This window comes from Acanthopagrus latus, chromosome 6 (assembly GCF_904848185.1).
Source record: "Acanthopagrus latus isolate v.2019 chromosome 6, fAcaLat1.1, whole genome shotgun sequence".
NCBI lineage: Eukaryota > Metazoa > Chordata > Actinopteri > Spariformes > Sparidae > Acanthopagrus > Acanthopagrus latus.
The window spans coordinates 27,991,292-28,008,565 of NC_051044.1; the positions used below are offsets into that span (position 1 = coordinate 27,991,292).

The following is a 17,274-nucleotide window of genomic DNA, read 5'->3' on the forward strand; positions in this document are numbered from 1 at the left end:
AGTCACTCATATGAACTTTCATTCCACAAAAAAAAAAGAAAAGAAATAATTTTCAAAACACAGCTGGGTGCTGGAACTTTCTACTTAACAGTGGAGCAGGAGGAGGTGATGACGGAAAAAGGAACCGCAGTGGCCCCGTTGAGTTTAATAAAGGAACATGTCATTCAGTGCAACACGTGATTGAGGTATTGTGCACTCGCATTCAAGTGAAGTCTGTTTCCAAAAATTTGCACCGTTAATCAATTCAGTCATCTCTATCTGTTATCTAGGTTGGTGAGAGAGGTTTAGGTAATGACTTTTACGCCCAAAATAAGTGCATGTGCAGGGTTTTTTTTAACCGCAGGAAAAAAGGCAGTTGACTCCTTTCACATTCACATTTGCTTTTCCCCCTCCTTGATTGTCACTTTTGTTACTGCAAATGCAATGGAAAAAAACAGGTAACGGTAAGCAGCAGCAGATCACATACACCTCATCGGACTATATCCAGAAGATGTAGAACTGTGTTAAAAAGTTTTAGCCAATGATATTCTGAATTATGGTGCTTTCCATTTGCTCTGGAGGTCGGAGCTTGGAATGATTTCATATTCGAGCTGAGTGTGTTCCAGTACAGCAAGTCAGACAACAATACCAGCTGACAGCGAGGCATTACGCCATACTTACATACACACCCAGCAATTACTCTGTGTAAGACAAATTTATTTAGGAGCAAATAAGCCAGTGCTAATATTCTACAGTTTTCACAGCTGTTGAGATGAACCGCCATCTTGGATTTTGAGCTCCAGGCTTGTGAGGTGCGTCTGACTCTCCGAGTCGCAAATCTGACTTCAAGGGTCGTTGCAGTTGAAACATCTGGGATCTCAAAGATTCCAACTTCCTACTTCAAATAGAACTTGTTTTTTTCTCTCAATCTGATGATGGAAGCAGCTAAGGGGTGAGAGTTGCACTGTGTGCGCGTGGCGCTAATTAAGGGAGCTGGCAAGGTTCACTAACCACTGATCAGTGGTTTTACTTCAGAATCCGTTTCCACCGCAGCGTCGATGGAATGATAAAGAGCGCTGCTTGAACAGACGCAGGTGGGAAAGTGTTGACATCGAACCTGACAAGGGATGAAAATTAGCGTGTCCATCCCGGTGTTGTGTTTTTGTCACAGCTGATTAAAAGTAGAGCAGGTAAGGGGTAGCTTACCAAAGCCACACCCCTCCTCTTTGCAATGCGATCTCAAATCGCCTGTCATGAAAACCCTGCTCACACATTCTGTCTAACTAAAGAAGCTTAGTACAATCTTTGCTTAGGCTTGCTGAGGCTTTAAAATGGCAGGTTCAGCTATACAGACAACGCTTTGTACAATCACTTCATCAGTGTTTTTATGGGATTTGTTGACTAAAAGACAAAGATGAAATATCACTGTCCTCATCCTGTAAAATTATCTTACGGCTATAGTTTTGCACAAAATTCAATATCATAATTTGTAATATTATATGTAGTACAGGTCTTGCTGTCCTGCTCATTTTTGGACTCTCACTGAACAGAGGTTTTTTGTGTTTTCATCTGTTTTTTTGTTTTTTTTTGTTCTTCCAGAAATCAAATATTCATGGGTTTTCAACGGTCAGCAGAGCTTCCTGCGGCAGGACGCCCGCCGCTTCGTCTCCCAGAGGACGGGCAACTTGTACATAGCAAAAGTTGAAGCCTCAGACGTCGGCAACTACACATGTGCAGTGAGAAACATGATGACCAATGCCACAGTGTTCAGCTCTCCAACCCCCGTGGTGGTGCGGAGGGACGGTGAGCATCCTCCGTTCGCCTCTGCTGCCTCCTGGTTATCTCAGGCACTGAAGTGACACAGGCTGTCGGAGGGAGGGCGGCCCGGGGGAGATAAATCGTTTGTCTTGAGCGTGACACTGTTTTTGCTTTTGCTTAGGAGGTTTTCGCGCCATCCCACAGCCTCTGAACTATACAGGGTTATGTATGCGAGAAACCCTCTCTATCTGCATGGAGGCACATATTTACATAACCAGAAATGTCGCCTGCGCCGACAGAACGGCGTGCAGGCACACGCGCACACACAGCGAGGAGCTTGCCACACACATGCTGAACCCCATCAGGACCGTTTATGTGTACCACTTCAGATTTGAGCTGAGGCAGACATGTAATCCAAACTCATCCATCCGCTAAGCCAAACGCTGTTGTATACGGCGTCAACATGCAACGCTCGCTCCGTGCCAGAGTCATCCTCGCCACAGCTCTCACATCCAATATGGGTAACACGAAACTGCATGTCCGTGCTTTGTGTTTCGACTGATGTGATTTGCTTTTATCCCTCATGCAGTGGTGATGGGCGAATACGAGCCAAAGATTGAGGTTCGGTTTCCTGACACCCTTCACGTCTCCAAAGGATCGTCGGTGAAGCTGGAATGCTTCGCCTTAGGAAAGTAAGTGTCAGAAATATTAGCACGGCGCAGCTCTACCCCTCACACTGCTTTGTCAAGTGTGTGGAGTTGCCAGACATCCTCTTCATACAACACACAGACCGGCAGACATGGCAGAAGTCCTGCTGGTCAGTGTGAGCAGGGAGCATGTGGCCGGCCTGACCTTTTGTGTGTGACCTCTGCAGCCCCGTGCCTTCTATCTCATGGAGAAGAGCCGATGGAAATCCACTCCCTGGCAAGATTAAAATCAATCACTCCAGTGGTGTTCTGGAAATTCCATATTTTCGCCCAGAGGATGCCGGCATGTACGAGTGTGTAGCCGAGAACAGCAGAGGACGAAATGTTGCCAGAGGGCAACTTCTATTTCACAGTAAGAACCGTGTAGATTTCTGCTTCCTGTTTCATGGAGATGATTGCTAATGTTTTTTTCACCATGATCAGTACTATTTGATCAGACATGACAAGGGAATAAGGTCAATTATTTCACCAATAGAAAGCCCCATGAAACGTCTGGGGCTGATCAAGGACACTAAGACAATTAAAAAATAACGAATAGCTAATACAAGTTTTTAAAAATGTTAAGCTTGAGTATGCAAATGAGCTATTATCTAATAAAAAATGTACTAAGGTGCATAGAACCGACATCTGAACACTGGACAGAGCAAGGTGTGGAGTTTGTTCAATTTTGTTTACAAATTAGAGTCAAAAGTGTTTTCAGAGGGATTTGTATCACCCCATGAATCCGAAAATACTTTCCACAGCCATAATAAATTCATTTTTGCCGCATTTTTAAGAATAAAATGTTGTATAAACCAACTGATAAATTACATATAAACATCTTTCTAAAAAACAAGCGATAAAACCAGAAAGTTTGGTGTTTGTAAGTGCTCATGAAGTGGAGATTTATCGCTCAGGGTATGAGAAAAAAACAAAAAAAAAAACATTTGAAAAGAAAAGGCCTTTTAAGATAGTGTGTATAAATTCCATCCATTTTAGTCAAAAATGGTGATCAGAGTTAAAGCAGAACTAATACATATCACCATGAAACTTCCCCAGTTCATTACTCACATTAAGACAATTATTTCTGTTGTATACATTTTTCTGATATTTAATGTTAAACTATACCAAAATGTAATCTAACTGAATATGCACTACTTTACATATATGTCCATTTTAACATTTTCTGTCCACTGAGACATGTTATGGAAGCAAAATAGCCCAAAATCTCAAAAGTGCATGAAAATACATGAAATAATGTTGTTCTTACCTGCAGTGTCGTCTATAGCAGCACTTCGGTATATCGTTGGTTAGTAGTTGCATTTTTTTTGCAAACGATTGCTTTAATATTTGTTCTATCTAAGGCAATCTAATTATTTTCTCAGGATGAAATAGCTGTACCGTGCCAGGCTGATGTGGACTTAATGAGTGCTCATTATCTGTGCATTTTAGCGATTACCTCATAACATTAAAATCCTGGTTTCCTGGAATTTTTCTTTTAACCAGTGGCTTGAAGTAGAAAATGTGTTTGCTCGTGTGTCAGGATAAGACCGCTCCCCTCTGAAGAATCTGAAGGCACCAGCTGTCAATGAGTCATTTGTACTCGCAGGACAGCATCGTCTACATCAGCTCGCCTCTATATAGAGAGATGAGTGAAAGTCTTCATTGTTCTGTCTGCTGGGTATTGGACTATTAATTGGGCTTGGTTCAACTTTTGGTTTTCTGCAGAACTTCGATAGCTGCTCTTCTGATTCATCCACTTTTGACATTTGCGGTGTCACTTATTTATTTTAAACACAAAAGCTTTTCAAGGTGCTTTAAATAAGGTACTTACACAAATTCAGAAGATAAATGCTCTTTAAAAGAAATTAAAAGCAAACAAACATTTAAGCTGGGAAATAAATTAATATAAGTACAAGGTTGAACATAATTAGTTGCTGAAGGTTCAGTCAAAGGCAGTGGAGAGCAAGTCAAAGTGAACCGGCTCTGTGATACAAACTCACTGACTGCTGCTCCTCCAAGCTTGATCTGGACATGGTTAACAGACTGACTGAGAGGCTGAGAGGCTTCCTTTGGTGAAAGATGTTAACAGCTGGGAGGTTTCAGACGAGCAGCAGTCACTCAAATTCTATTTTGTGACACAGCGCAAGCCAGTGCAGAGAACTGTGAAGCGTGACATGTGTTCACTTTTCATTGTCTTTGTTTCCTGTGCAACAGGAGGTCCTGCAGGGACACAGGAACTCAGATTCTTAAAATGATAGTATGCAGACTTTATAATTAAATTGAGGTGGCAATCAAAGTTTCTATCAGATGCCGTGATTTGAAAAAAAAGTTGTTGTTTTTTTGCTTATTCACAGGGATACATATTATCTTTTAACAGCTCAACAGCTTAAAACTGTAAACTAAAGTCACTCCAACAACAGAGAGTGTAAGTGATGTTGTATGAATAAGCGTAAGTAATACTGCATACATGTTCATAAATTAATTTAATATATATATATACATATATAAATTATATTCTGAAATGTAAAAGTTTATGAAATGAAAAAGGTACAGTACTGTGATGTGATGTAATAGCATTATGATCTCACTCCCAACTCATCTCCCACCTCCCAATGTTTTGGACATGAGTGGTTCTACAGTAGATTTAACAATTATAAATATGCAATGTCCAATAAGACTTTCAAAATAAAGCTAACCAATAAATAGTTAAGTTAATTATTATGACTTTTGGAGTGTTATTGACGTGGTTTGGTTAGGTTTAGGCACCAAGACTACTAGGTTGTGTTTTGGGAAAAGATCATACTTGGCACTTGTGTAACTGTATGTTAATATTATAGTGGTGTGTCTTCAATAATTACTCTGTTATGCAGTAACATTCCTAGAAAGATGTGGGTCACTGACCAGGCTCGTGCATTTGACCCGCTGGGAATGAGAAGGGGGTATTAATGAACAGTATACAGTACAAAACACAGCTCCAATCAAATGTCCATAACTACCCAGTCTACAAATATAACAGTACACTTCTCTGCTGTATTTCTGTCATGAACTATAAAACTCTGTATGAGTCAGGATGTCCTTAAAACTGTCTGTGACTCATTACCAATCACCTCAGCTATTTTTTTTAAAGTCAGTCCTCTCAGGTACTCTGAGTAAATGAGGGAAAATGCTTCCACCGAATGGCCACTCTGCTTGAAACAGTTTTCTTTAAAGCATTACTTGTACTTAGAGAGTCATTGTCTCCATTGCCACTTGTGTAGTTTCGTAACAGTGCTTAATCCCGGTAAAGGTTTTTCTTGAGAAAAATTTGACTGGTGTACAACACATATTCCCCGAAGGAAGGCTAAGAGGCACCGGCTTCCGACAACCTTCAACCAGGAAAGAGCAGTATGCATTCCCCTCACCTCCTGTCTAAATGAACAGCACAGCACCCTGATCCTTGTGAGGGGCACTGGGCCATAATGCTGGCCATTCTTCCAGATGTGTTAAACAGAGCATTGAAACGTGCGTTAATGTGCTTGAAAATAGGCGCGAGTGCACTTTTCATAGCCGATCTGCTTTTTTGAGATATAACTTTGTCTATATAAGTGGACCCAGACATTTTCTCATTATGGGTAATACCCAAGAGTTTTGACTTTCAATGACAAAACATTGAGACGAGCTCTAACTGTCAGCCTAAGGGCTTGAACTGGACTTGTTTAATTTTCTTAAAGACTTTCCATCTCCCACCCAAGAGGCTTCTTCAGTTCAAACTAACTGGAGGGGAGTTGCAGGCTTTTAAACTCTGTGTGGGAGTGTCCTTACAGAGTCGTTGTGGGTCGTTGACCCAGGAGCTTGCTGAGGCTAGGTGAGCACAGGTATGAATGTTTGTTAAGCTGTCTGGGGAGGGATCTCAGCACTGCATTGTAGGTGGGTGATAGGTGGCGTCGAAGGCCACCTCCTCTGTTCAAAGATGGCCAATTGAGTTTAACATAGATGGATTCTTTCAGTCCTCTCTCAAACCATCTGTTGTCTCTGGCCAAGACGTTTACATTGTTGTCCTCAGAGGAATGTTTTTTCTCCTTCTGATGTAAGTGCACAGCAGAGTCTTGACCTGAGGAGTTGGCCCTCCTGTGTCGTGCCAATCGTTTATAGAGGGGTTGTTTTGTCTGCCCAGTGTCTCCCCCCCAGTTAGTTAGAACTGAAGGAGGCTCTTGGATGAGAAGTGAAACGTCCTCAAGAAACCAAAACAAGTCCAGTTGCCTACGGTACAGCACTGAGATTTATCATGAACATGTTTCTGTTTAGCTGAAGGGGGTTAAGACACATCCAATCACTTATGTGTTTAATTTGGACATTATCTACACAGTGTTATTGTTTTGCATATTTTTTTTTTTAAGAAATCCAGCCTGTTGACCTGTGTTCCCCACTTGCCTGTCCTTTCTTGATTCCCATAATTTAAGGCCCAGAGTCGGTACTTAATGTTACATAACAGTCCACTTTCTGGTGAACTAGTCCAGCGGCAGTTTGCACACATCGGGCTGTAAGAGTAGTTTTCTTGTCATTTGAAGCGCTCTCTATTTGTCAGCAGTAAAGTGCTCATCCCTCCGTAATGTCTATGCCTTCAAGGTCTTATCATGAAAAGAGCAGAAGGAGTTACTTGTGGTTGATTGTGAAATGCAACCTTTGAAAAGGTAAGCAACTAAAATACATAGGCAGCTTATTAGTTTTTTTTTTGTTTTTTTTAATACAGCTTTCTGTGACAAAAATTAGTTGGCAAAAAAATAATAAAAATGATAATATTAAAAGCTATGTAAATATATACTTTGAAAGAAAAACAGAGCAGCGTTAAAAGTGAACAATGACTGAATAAATGCTATCTTAAAGATATGACATGTAACATTTCTGCATTAAAACGTCTAAAAACAAATAAGCCTTTGTTACACATTCTGTTGAGTTGTGTACCTGTAATTGTGCAAGTGTTTATTCACTTATGTAGAGTCCAGCTCTGCGCAGAAAACTCCCAGCTTTCTCACCTCTGGTTGCAGGTCTCGTGTAAACTGGATTGTCTTTGAATTGCCTCATCTTTATCCTTTGCTTTTTCAAATACTTTTTACCTTTTAAGGTGGCTGGCATACCAAGCTGTAATGTAATTGAATAATTAATAGAATTTTTATCTTTGGTTGAGTTGAACTGCACTTTGTTTTCTGCTTCATTTCAGTATTTCCATCATGACATGTTTTTTTATTCTGCTCTTAACTCGGTGATCTCTAATCCATGAACGAATCTACAGCAGAATGTGCCTGCAGGTCAGTTGCAGGCACTGACTGAGTAATGAGCAGCTGCCGTGGAAAATCAGGAGCTAATTACACGCAGATTTCAAGCGCAAATTGAATGAAACAAGTAGTGCAGATTTGCCATGGTCTTTTATGTTTGTAAATCTGACATGAGGACTGCAAGATCACTCAAATTAAGACTGAATTATACTTCACATTAAGACCACACACCCACGTCCCAAGTTTGGAAAAAAATAAAATCAATGAATAACTACTCTACACTGTTCAGGCAAAGCTTTTGAGCAACAGCTGATAAAAAGGACCTGTTCATGCTACCCATTTTTTAAGCTCCAAGTCCAGTCAAGTCAAGTAATTTATAGAGCTCTTCTAAAAAAAACAGTTGTTGACCAAAGTGCTGCACCACAGTACAAGCCAAAGAGCAACAAATGTATAAGAAACTCAATGTAACATAAGTGAAAATGAAAACACTATCTCACTGAAACAATGACAGTCAAATATATAACACGCAGGACAACATCATTCACAATGCATAATATCACTAAAAAGTGTAGGAAAACATAATTAAACTCAGCAATCAGATATACTGGTAAACTAAATATATCTGCAATAGAATGTTGACATTTTAGTCAATACATATTCGTATTTATTGGTATTTTTAACAGATGTTGAACATCTGCACTGGGTCCAGACACTGAAAGATGCTCACATGGCGATTGATGCTAATCTGCAGTGGGAGTGTAAAGCCATCGGGAAGCCAAGGCCGACATACAAGTGGTTGAAGAATGCTCAGCTGCTAACATCAGAGGTAAGAGCAACAGATTTATTTAAAAAAAAAAAAGAATGTGAGACCACATGTAGACACAGAAATCTTGTTTTTTTATAACACTTTTTTTTTTTTAATAAATAAAATATTTAAAAATGTGTTTTCACCTGTAGTTTTTCCCCTTCAGGCAACAAATAATCAAAAAGCTTTCACTCATCTCACACAGCATGTAAATAAATCTGTGAAAGGTTATGAAACATTAATCAGCTGACCTGATTCTCAGGGGAGAATCCATGTGGAAGCAGGAAGATTGACCATATCCAGGATCAGTCTGTCCGACTCTGGGATGTATCAGTGCGTGGCAGACAATGAGCATGGAGCCCTCTACGCCAGCGCTGAGCTCAAGGTTGTAGGTAAGCAGTTTGCCTGCTCTGTATCATTTACAATGAGCTGAACTGAAGGCTGACACATACTGTATGTACATTGTGCTGTCATTGGAGTGGAAGTGCTTCATCTCATCAAGTAAATGAAAAAATAAATAGAGGCTGGCCGAGCTCCTCGCTGAGCCGTGGCCTCGCTCTTTCATTTACATAATTCTTTCACACAATAAGCCAGTCTGCTGGTGAAATACAATTCCCATAATTGCCGGTGATGCACTTGACATTTCTGCTGATGCACAGCTGTTGCCCCTCCACAAAGCGAGACAAATGGCCTTAACACGGGTCTGTTCCCCCAGCCTCCCCGCCCGACTTCACCCGCCGACCCGTGAAGAAGTCCACAGTGATCCAGAGGGGGGGCGAGGTGGTCTTAGAGTGTCGCCCCCACGCTTCCCCCAGAGCCGCAATCTCCTGGTGGAGAGGGGGTGAGCTCCTGAAGGACAGCAAGAGGTAGGGTACTATATGCACCACTGCTCATGCCATTGATGGCATCTGTTCAAGCGTTTTTTTCTTCCATGTGGTCATTTTCATTTCTAGGACTCTTTGTTATTTATGCCTCTGCTCAAGGGGACTCTGGAAGTCAGCGTTGCATAACGCAGCCTTGTTTGGCTCAAGAAACAATGTTTTGTATCAGATGGACAACTTTTTTCTACACACTGAAAGAGATGTTGGTGTTCTGTTGACATGCACTTGTTTTGTCTGGTGGCGTTTTACTTGACGTGAGGCTGAGGCTGTGATCGCCACTTTATCCATGTTCTTAAGGCGCAAGCTGAAGAGCGCAATGTGATTTAGCTGTTTGAAACTTCAAGGCATCCAGTGCGGCACTGTTTCACAAGCTCTTCAAGGCAGTCAAAGTGCTGGATGGAGACCAGAGATCCTGCAGGGACGCGCTCTGTGTGAAAACCACAGAGGAAAACAATCAGCAACGACAACATCCCTCGGTGAAAGTCAACCTTCGGGCTACATGACAGGCCACGCTGTGTCATGATTTAAGGTCTGAGGCGAAACCTACAAGCTAAAAGAAACGGTGTGTTGCTGCACTCAGCCTTAGCAGAGACTAATACGCACAATGAGAAACAACCAAGTTCGAGCACAGTATGACGGCTGTTTTCTTTAAATGTCTGGTCAAACACTCGGGGAGATAAATGTTCATGTAGGATCAGGGGAACACGTTTGGCAATTGATAGAAAAGGTCCAAAAAAAGAGACTCAAACTGTGTCCAAAAAAACTTCACAACAGTTTAGCATGAATCCACTTGGAACGCCACGGGACTGAAGGCAGATCTGACCCGTCGGAAAGATGCTCCAAGCTGAAACTCACTGAAATTATTTCTGTCCCGTGACACAATCCAGAAGGACTTAGGTAGTTTCTTAAAGTGAAACTCTCGCCAAAAAGCAACTTAGGCTTTATTTGTGAATGTATATGAGTCAAATCTTTATGTAAAAGCATAATTACATCGAAAGAGGCACTCTTACACTAGCATCAAAGTCACTAAAAATAGCGATTTCGATGCTCGTGTACAAGTGCCCCGGCACTCCATTGAAAATGAGCTTGCCCAAAAACGAAACTATGGTAAATCTTAAAAGTGCCTCTTTTGTCCTAATTATGCTCTTACACGATGATGGTTTTCTCCCTTTAAGACATAGTTCAGCATGCTCACACATCATCAGACACACAACCAAAATGTATGTCTATTTTTAAAAACACAATCTGAAAGCCTCGTCAGTCTCGGCTGTGAAATTAACTTGTACTGTGCCAGTTGTCTTTTTAAGAAAGCTTCAGTGAAAACAAGTTCCTAGAGAGGGGCACTTTGAAATAAAGAGGGCAAGAGGAATAAAATGTGGTGATTTCAGATTTCTTACTTCTTTCTTCAATACCCTCTCAGTTAATCAGTTTAAATGGCATTGTGCTGATTTGGGGTATTTCTAAAAGGATGCTTAAAAATAACAGGAATTCTCACATAACATTAAAGGAACAGTTCATCCAAATATGACAACGCAGTCATCATCTGCTCACCATCATGCCGATGTAAAGTCTGGTGAAATGTTGTTGTCAGTAAAACATTTCTGCAGCCACACAGCAAGTGTTGCAGCATTCTCCTAAACAACTGATTTTTGTTTGTTGTCATTTTGTTTTTTCTCCAGCGCCTTTCTTTATGTTTTCCGACAAGGCCTCATCAGTTTGTTTAGCAGAATGCTGCAAAGCTATTTTGCTGTGAACCTCAACATATTTGCAAACAGTGTTGTAGAATTTCTAGAGCGCATGAAGGAGCAGTTAGCTTGTGTATTAACAGACAGCTAGAACAGTAATGGCAATTCACAGTTGAACCACTGACAGTGTGTGAAACTCGTCAGCCCTGATACTCAAGGGAGATGCCCCAGACAGCTGTGAACATGTAGTCAAGGAGCAGGGAAGATGCAAGTGTTCATTAAAGGTGTGTGTCAAACAAAACATAAAATTCTGCATATAAAAAAAAGCAATGGGCAAATATTTATTTTATTAAATTAACCCCCCCCCAAAAAAAGAAAATGTAGTTGAATGTTACCAAAGCTATTTTTGATACAGATGTCTTTACCACTGAGAGTTTTGCAAGTGGATTTCATTTTTTTCCCCCGCAACAGTATTATGCTGAACACAGACCTGATGGCACTCGTTCGGCAATCAAACTCCAGACGTGTAATTTCTGTGGAGTGGAGCTGAGTGTTATATCTATAGAGGAAAGTTTCTGTTGAATTTCCAAAATTAGTTTCACTAGAAAAAGTTAGGAATGGAAAATCCCTCGCCTCATACAGCCGAGTCCAGGCGCGGGTTATTTCACTGAATTTCTAAACCTCAGCGGCTCACTCGAACCTGCTGGTGGGAAATCTGAGCAGAGTGTACTATGTTAATCTATTTGGTGAATACAGTCCATGCTCATTCATTTTGATTCATAGATATGAGTGGAAATTACAAGAAATGTGACATTTTGTGATTTTATGTGGCTTGAAGTTAACAATGAAGGGTCTTCTGTTGAGATTATCTCTCTCGACTAGCGCTCCTGTATTCTGTAAGAAGTACATTCTAGTGTGCTGGTTTCAGTATCAAATCTTCTCTCTCAATCAAAGAGCGCACTCTGTTCAGAAAGTCGTGGCAATCTGACCAGAATCCTTTCCAACGTACTTATTAAACACTGCGGCATATGCTGACTGTAATTTTGTGGTTTTAATTTGCGCGCTGGTTATCTGCCAGTGGAAGTGTGAAGTGTCTAGCTGCTCTCTTGCCAGTTGTTCCTCTCGCATTTTCTTTTTGGGCTCCGTCTGAGATCGATATCAACAGTCGTATTTCCATAGGCTCTGCATAACTCACTGGACCTGGCTCAACATGTGACCAGTTGGATTGATTAGTTATCATGTATTTTTCCATTGCTTGCTCACGAGGAAAGGAAGAAAAATCACCCAGGCATTACCCAGGCAGCGCATTTGGAAAAGAATAGAAATTCTCAGCATGGGACTGGGTTTGTCTACAAAGCAGATAGTTCTTTATGTTTTCTATTTGTTTTGCAGCTCATTGCCCCCCAGGTCATGTTCTCAGTGCGCCTCCATCACTCAGTGTTTGATATTTTTGTCAATAAATCAGCGCAAAATACCCTGTGTCAGACATGCTCTCTGGGTCTCAGCTCGGCTCGAGTGAATACATATTTATTCTTGGGAGCCGATGTGAAATTGTTTGATTTTTGAGCTGGCTGCTCGCAGCATTTCTGTTTGATTTACTGAATCCAAAGGTCACAACAGGAGGCCATAATCTGCCTCATCTATGCATATGTTTACATGCCTTCCCACTCATATGCGTAGAACCAAGGCGTCAGAATAGCTGTCGTGGGCTAAAGTATGGAAGGTGTAATTCCTGTAGGACTTGGGGAACATCCCCTCGTATTTACTGTTCCAGATTGAATTCCTTACTGAAGTCACTCTGAGCTGTGACTTGTCCCGACGAGAGTATGATATGGGTAAAAATGCCGCTGCACTCATCTAAGTTGCTTCCACTTGTTACAGAAGGCTCAACATAATCATCTTAATGATCAGCTGCGACTGGTGCAGCAAGAGGATTCTGGGCTTTTTTTTGCCTCTCAGACTACAGACAAGTTGCCTGACCTTATTGGTGAAGGTTTCGGGGCTGAGAGGAAAACTTCTAAGCAAGTATTCGGGTCATATATATATATATATATATATATATATATATATATATATATATATATATATATATATATATATATATATATATATATATATATATATATATATATATATATATATATATATATATATATATATATATATATATATATATATATATATATATATATTATATATATTTTTTTTCCCAGTTCATATTATCAATACCAAAAACAAAAAAAAAAAGCAAAGCAACTGAATAACTTGAACATCAGCGTCAAGACAGCAAAAGGCAGAACACTTTTAATTGGATAGCACAGGAAACAAAGAATAAGAGGGTACACAGGCTTCAACATGGTAAAGAGCTAAGGATTTACAGTGTATGACTGAGAGAATAACATGGATCCAAGATGAAATCGAGAGGAGGGCGGTATCGAAAGACAAAGCCGCAATTACAAATCCAGCTGCACCGAGGACAGCGCCATGGATTCATGATTTATCAATACACAGCCAGCACAGTTCTGCTACTGATATTTCAGAGGCACGGTCGGGGTCATAGATTCTAACATGCACAAACCTCAGTCAGATAAAGAATCAATGAGTCAGGCAGACTAGACTAACATCCTCTACTAAACTTACCCCACCCCTGCTGCAGCAGGCTCTCTGCTGCTGGTGGGAGGAGACGGGATGTGTTTTTTTTGTTTTTTTTTTTGGGTCCTGTTGCCAACAAAGGGGATGGCATCCCCCCCAAACCTCACTCAAACTACCAACTGATTACCATAGATTATGCAAATTAGTTTTTTTTTTTCCTGTAGCCCCACAGCCCTACCTGCACATAGTTCTGACACCAAACCCAGAATATTTTCACACTTTTAAAGTCCAAATGATTGTCCACATTTCCGCTGGAGAAATCTCACAGAATAGTAAAATACACCTCCGCAAACTGGGTGTGTAGCTCAGTTGGTAGAATGTGTGTCCTTGCTGCAGCAACCCAGGGTTCAGATCCAACCTGTGTGTGTGTGTGTGTGTGTGTGTGTGTGTGTGTGTGTGTGTGTGTGTGTGTGTGTGTGTGTGTGTGTGTGTGTGTGTGTGTGTGTGTGTGTGTGTGTGTGTGTGTGTGTGTGTGTGTGTGTGTGTGTGTGTGTGTGTGTAGCTATCTAGACAGATAGATGAAGAATATGTGGTTTACACAAGGACAACCAATGTGCAGTTCTTGTTTCAGACATGTTTCTTTCATGTGCCCTCATCAGACTCCTGCTTTATTTCTCCCATGAGACCAGCCTGACATTATTTTTTTTCAAGTGAGACGCTTCGGCATGCATGTATCCATGTTATTACTCTTTGGAAATGGCCTACTGTATAGCATGTTGATACTATCTCCATGTGCTGTGGAGTGATAAGGCGGCAGGTAAAGGTCCCATTCAAATTGCCTCTTTCCAGTGCTGCTATCGCCCTCCTGCCTGGCCCTGGTGGCCTGTTGTGTATCCAATTAATATGTGCATTTAAGCCACTGTGCTGTCAGTACTATGCTGACCCTACAGCAAATCTGTTCTGCTCCAGCTAAGATAATTGTTATCTTCTGAGGCGTGTAAATAGACTTTCCGAACAGATTCTGAAGCCCCCATTCGAAATGAAATAAATATGGGGAAAAAGTTCAAACGGCCTGAGAAATGACACCATGTCTCAGTCAGGAAGTAGTTCATTTGATTCATTTCATCACTTCTCATTCAATTATTAATTCAAGAATTGCTAATTACGTGCTGTGTGTGATCTCCTTGGTGGGCTGTTTCAGTTTATGTCATTCTCTCCTCAGACGGACTATCGCGGAGGATGGGACTCTACGTATCACCAACATCTCGAAATCTGACGCAGGGAGGTTCACGTGTGTGGCCAGAAACCAGTTTGGTACCTCCAGCAGCACAGGAACGCTGATGGTAAAAGGTATCTTTCTCTCTTTCCCACAGGTTTTCGCCACTGCACCTTTTAAGCCGAGGGTTTAAACTTTTGTTAAGGGGAAAAAAATACTAGCTCAAGCATGAAATTGATAATGAAATATATAGCCATTTTATGTTCCCGTCGGTTTGACAGACATATAAGTCATCCGTGGTTTTGTCAGCTTTGAGTTATTGTTCATGTAGCAGAGTGGGGCGAAACCACCGCCATCCGTAGCTGTGAGAGAGGAATATTTTGTCACCAACATTTAATTTAAAAAGAGCTGCTGTAGCGCTCTCAGATTTGGGTTTTTAAATAATGATGATTATAGAGATGGAGTTATTTTTTTTCCCTTTCTAGTTGACATTGTGATTGCAGTGTGTTTAATTATGCATTACTGAGTTATGAGAGGCATTCGCTTCCTAAGTGAAGTTATCTAAGGTCACTTAATTACACTGATAGAGCAGAATCAGTCTCACTATTCCGGGTAAATTAAGCTTTATTACCTCCTTCATTTGCCTGGATTGTATAGATACTGTGCCATACGGACACCTTTTTCTTCCTCCGTTGTTGCCATAGAGCCTACCAAGATCATAATTCCTCCCTTGAGTTTGGACGCCACCGTGGGACAGAGCCTTGTGTTGCCCTGCGAGGTGTCCGCTGATTCGTCTCTGAGTCCCGTCTTCAAGTGGTTTTTCAATGGGAAAGCCATTGATTTCAACAGGCAGGAGCACTTTGAGATGATTGGAGGGGTATGTATAATGCGGGCGCACACATGGTGATTTAATTTCAAAGAAAATCAGAGCCAAGGGGTTTGACCTATGTAGGCTGGAGCTGATACTGAAGCTCCAGGAAGCTCTGTTATTCTTCCACGATATTTCTATAAAAAAAAAAATTTCAATATGCGTTGAATTTCCCTGGATGCCTCTCATTCTTCAAATTCTTCATCGAAACCTAGATTAAAATAATTTACTTTGTAACAGCAGGTGACTCACTGTGGAGTTTAAATAATAGTGAGATTTAAGGAGGCTTTGCTCATAAGACCAGACTGGATTTATTTCCCATTGTCTAGCAGAGAAAAGAGAATCAATTTCAAATCGACAGATTTCCTTTTTTTGGACAATGCTGTTTTGTTGCTGATATTATGACGAGAAGATGAATACCATTCTCATTTCTGTGCTTTAAATATGGGCAAAGGTGTAAATCCAAGGTGGGATGGAGGGGGATAGGCCCCTAAGCCTGGGAAAAATATGATTTCTTCCCCTAGATACATCACTGTTAACATACAACTATGTGTTCTTCAACAAACATACAACAAAAGCACTTGTGACTCATTTAGTCAAAGCATATGCTTGAAGTTTCTTTATTTTCCCCCCTGAATACAGCAAAACACATAATCATTGGACTGATTTAGAGGTCACTCTTAATGTTAGCTAGCATGTTATGGTTGAGTTTTTGTGATCCCAAACACAGAGACCGGAGACAGAGCTTGCGAGTTGAAAAGGTTCATTTCTTGGTGGTGCAGAGGTGGTAAGCAGGCGCGAAGTCCAGATTGGTAGAGACTGGCAGGCGGGCAGGGTGGGGGGTCGGCCAGACAGGCGACCAGACAGGCAGGCTGGCAGGCTGGTCTCCCGGAGCCAACGAGAGGGAGTGCGGGGAGGTTGACGGGAAACAGAGCGGCGTAGCGTCAAGGTTTTCTGCAGGGTGAGCCAAACAGGACGAGCATTAGCGAGAAAGGCAAAAACACAGGACGTGGAATCATAGAACTTACGAAAGACACTCTGGCACAGTGTGATCACCATTGGTTACTGAAGAATCTGGCAGGTGATGAGTAAGATGATGGGGGCAGGTGATGCCACTTCGCTCCGCATTTCGTCCCTAAAACAGTACACATGGTTACATTGAGGTTCAGCATTTAGTCCAGTTACACTGAGTACATTAGTGCAGATTGTTGGGGGACAGATATGAACCCCTACCCTGTCTCTGATGGTGTAACTACAGCAAGTGCTTACAGAAGAAAACGTAGCAGTGTAGTCCTCCAAATCTGGCTACAAAATGTTGGTGAGAAGAGTTACAGCACAACTGCTGTCATCCCCGCCAGGAGCTGCTCTTGAGAAAATTCATGTCTTTGTCCCCTCCAAAGTTGATTGTAGATTTTTGCCCTAACCCTGAATAAATGGGGCTAGGGGCAGGAGGCTATTAGCCTAGCTTAACATGCAGAGGGGGACAGCTAACCTGGCTTTCTGCTGAGTTCGAAATTCACAGTCAGTGTTGCCAACTTAGCGACTTTGT

General features: G+C 41.4%; 1 protein-coding gene across 8 annotated transcripts in view; it reads left to right on the top strand.

The window, feature by feature from the left end:
* LOC119021875 (contactin-4) overlaps positions 1–17,274 on the top strand; it is a 122,230-nt gene that overhangs the window by 80,099 nt on the left and 24,857 nt on the right. For 7 of the 8 annotated variants that reach the window (XM_037102445.1, XM_037102449.1, XM_037102444.1 and 4 more), the window contains 8 exons: positions 1,579–1,782; positions 2,327–2,429; positions 2,612–2,796; positions 8,362–8,504; positions 8,746–8,875; positions 9,199–9,349; positions 14,864–14,991; positions 15,562–15,734. In XM_037102445.1, coding sequence (XP_036958340.1) covers positions 1,579–1,782; positions 2,327–2,429; positions 2,612–2,796; positions 8,362–8,504; positions 8,746–8,875; positions 9,199–9,349; positions 14,864–14,991; positions 15,562–15,734 — 1,217 coding nt within the window. Of the gene's footprint in view, positions 1–1,578; positions 1,783–2,326; positions 2,430–2,611; positions 2,797–8,361; positions 8,505–8,745; positions 8,876–9,198; positions 9,350–14,863; positions 14,992–15,561; positions 15,735–17,274 lie in introns of those variants that run through there. The other variant, XM_037102450.1, reaches the window with a different exon arrangement.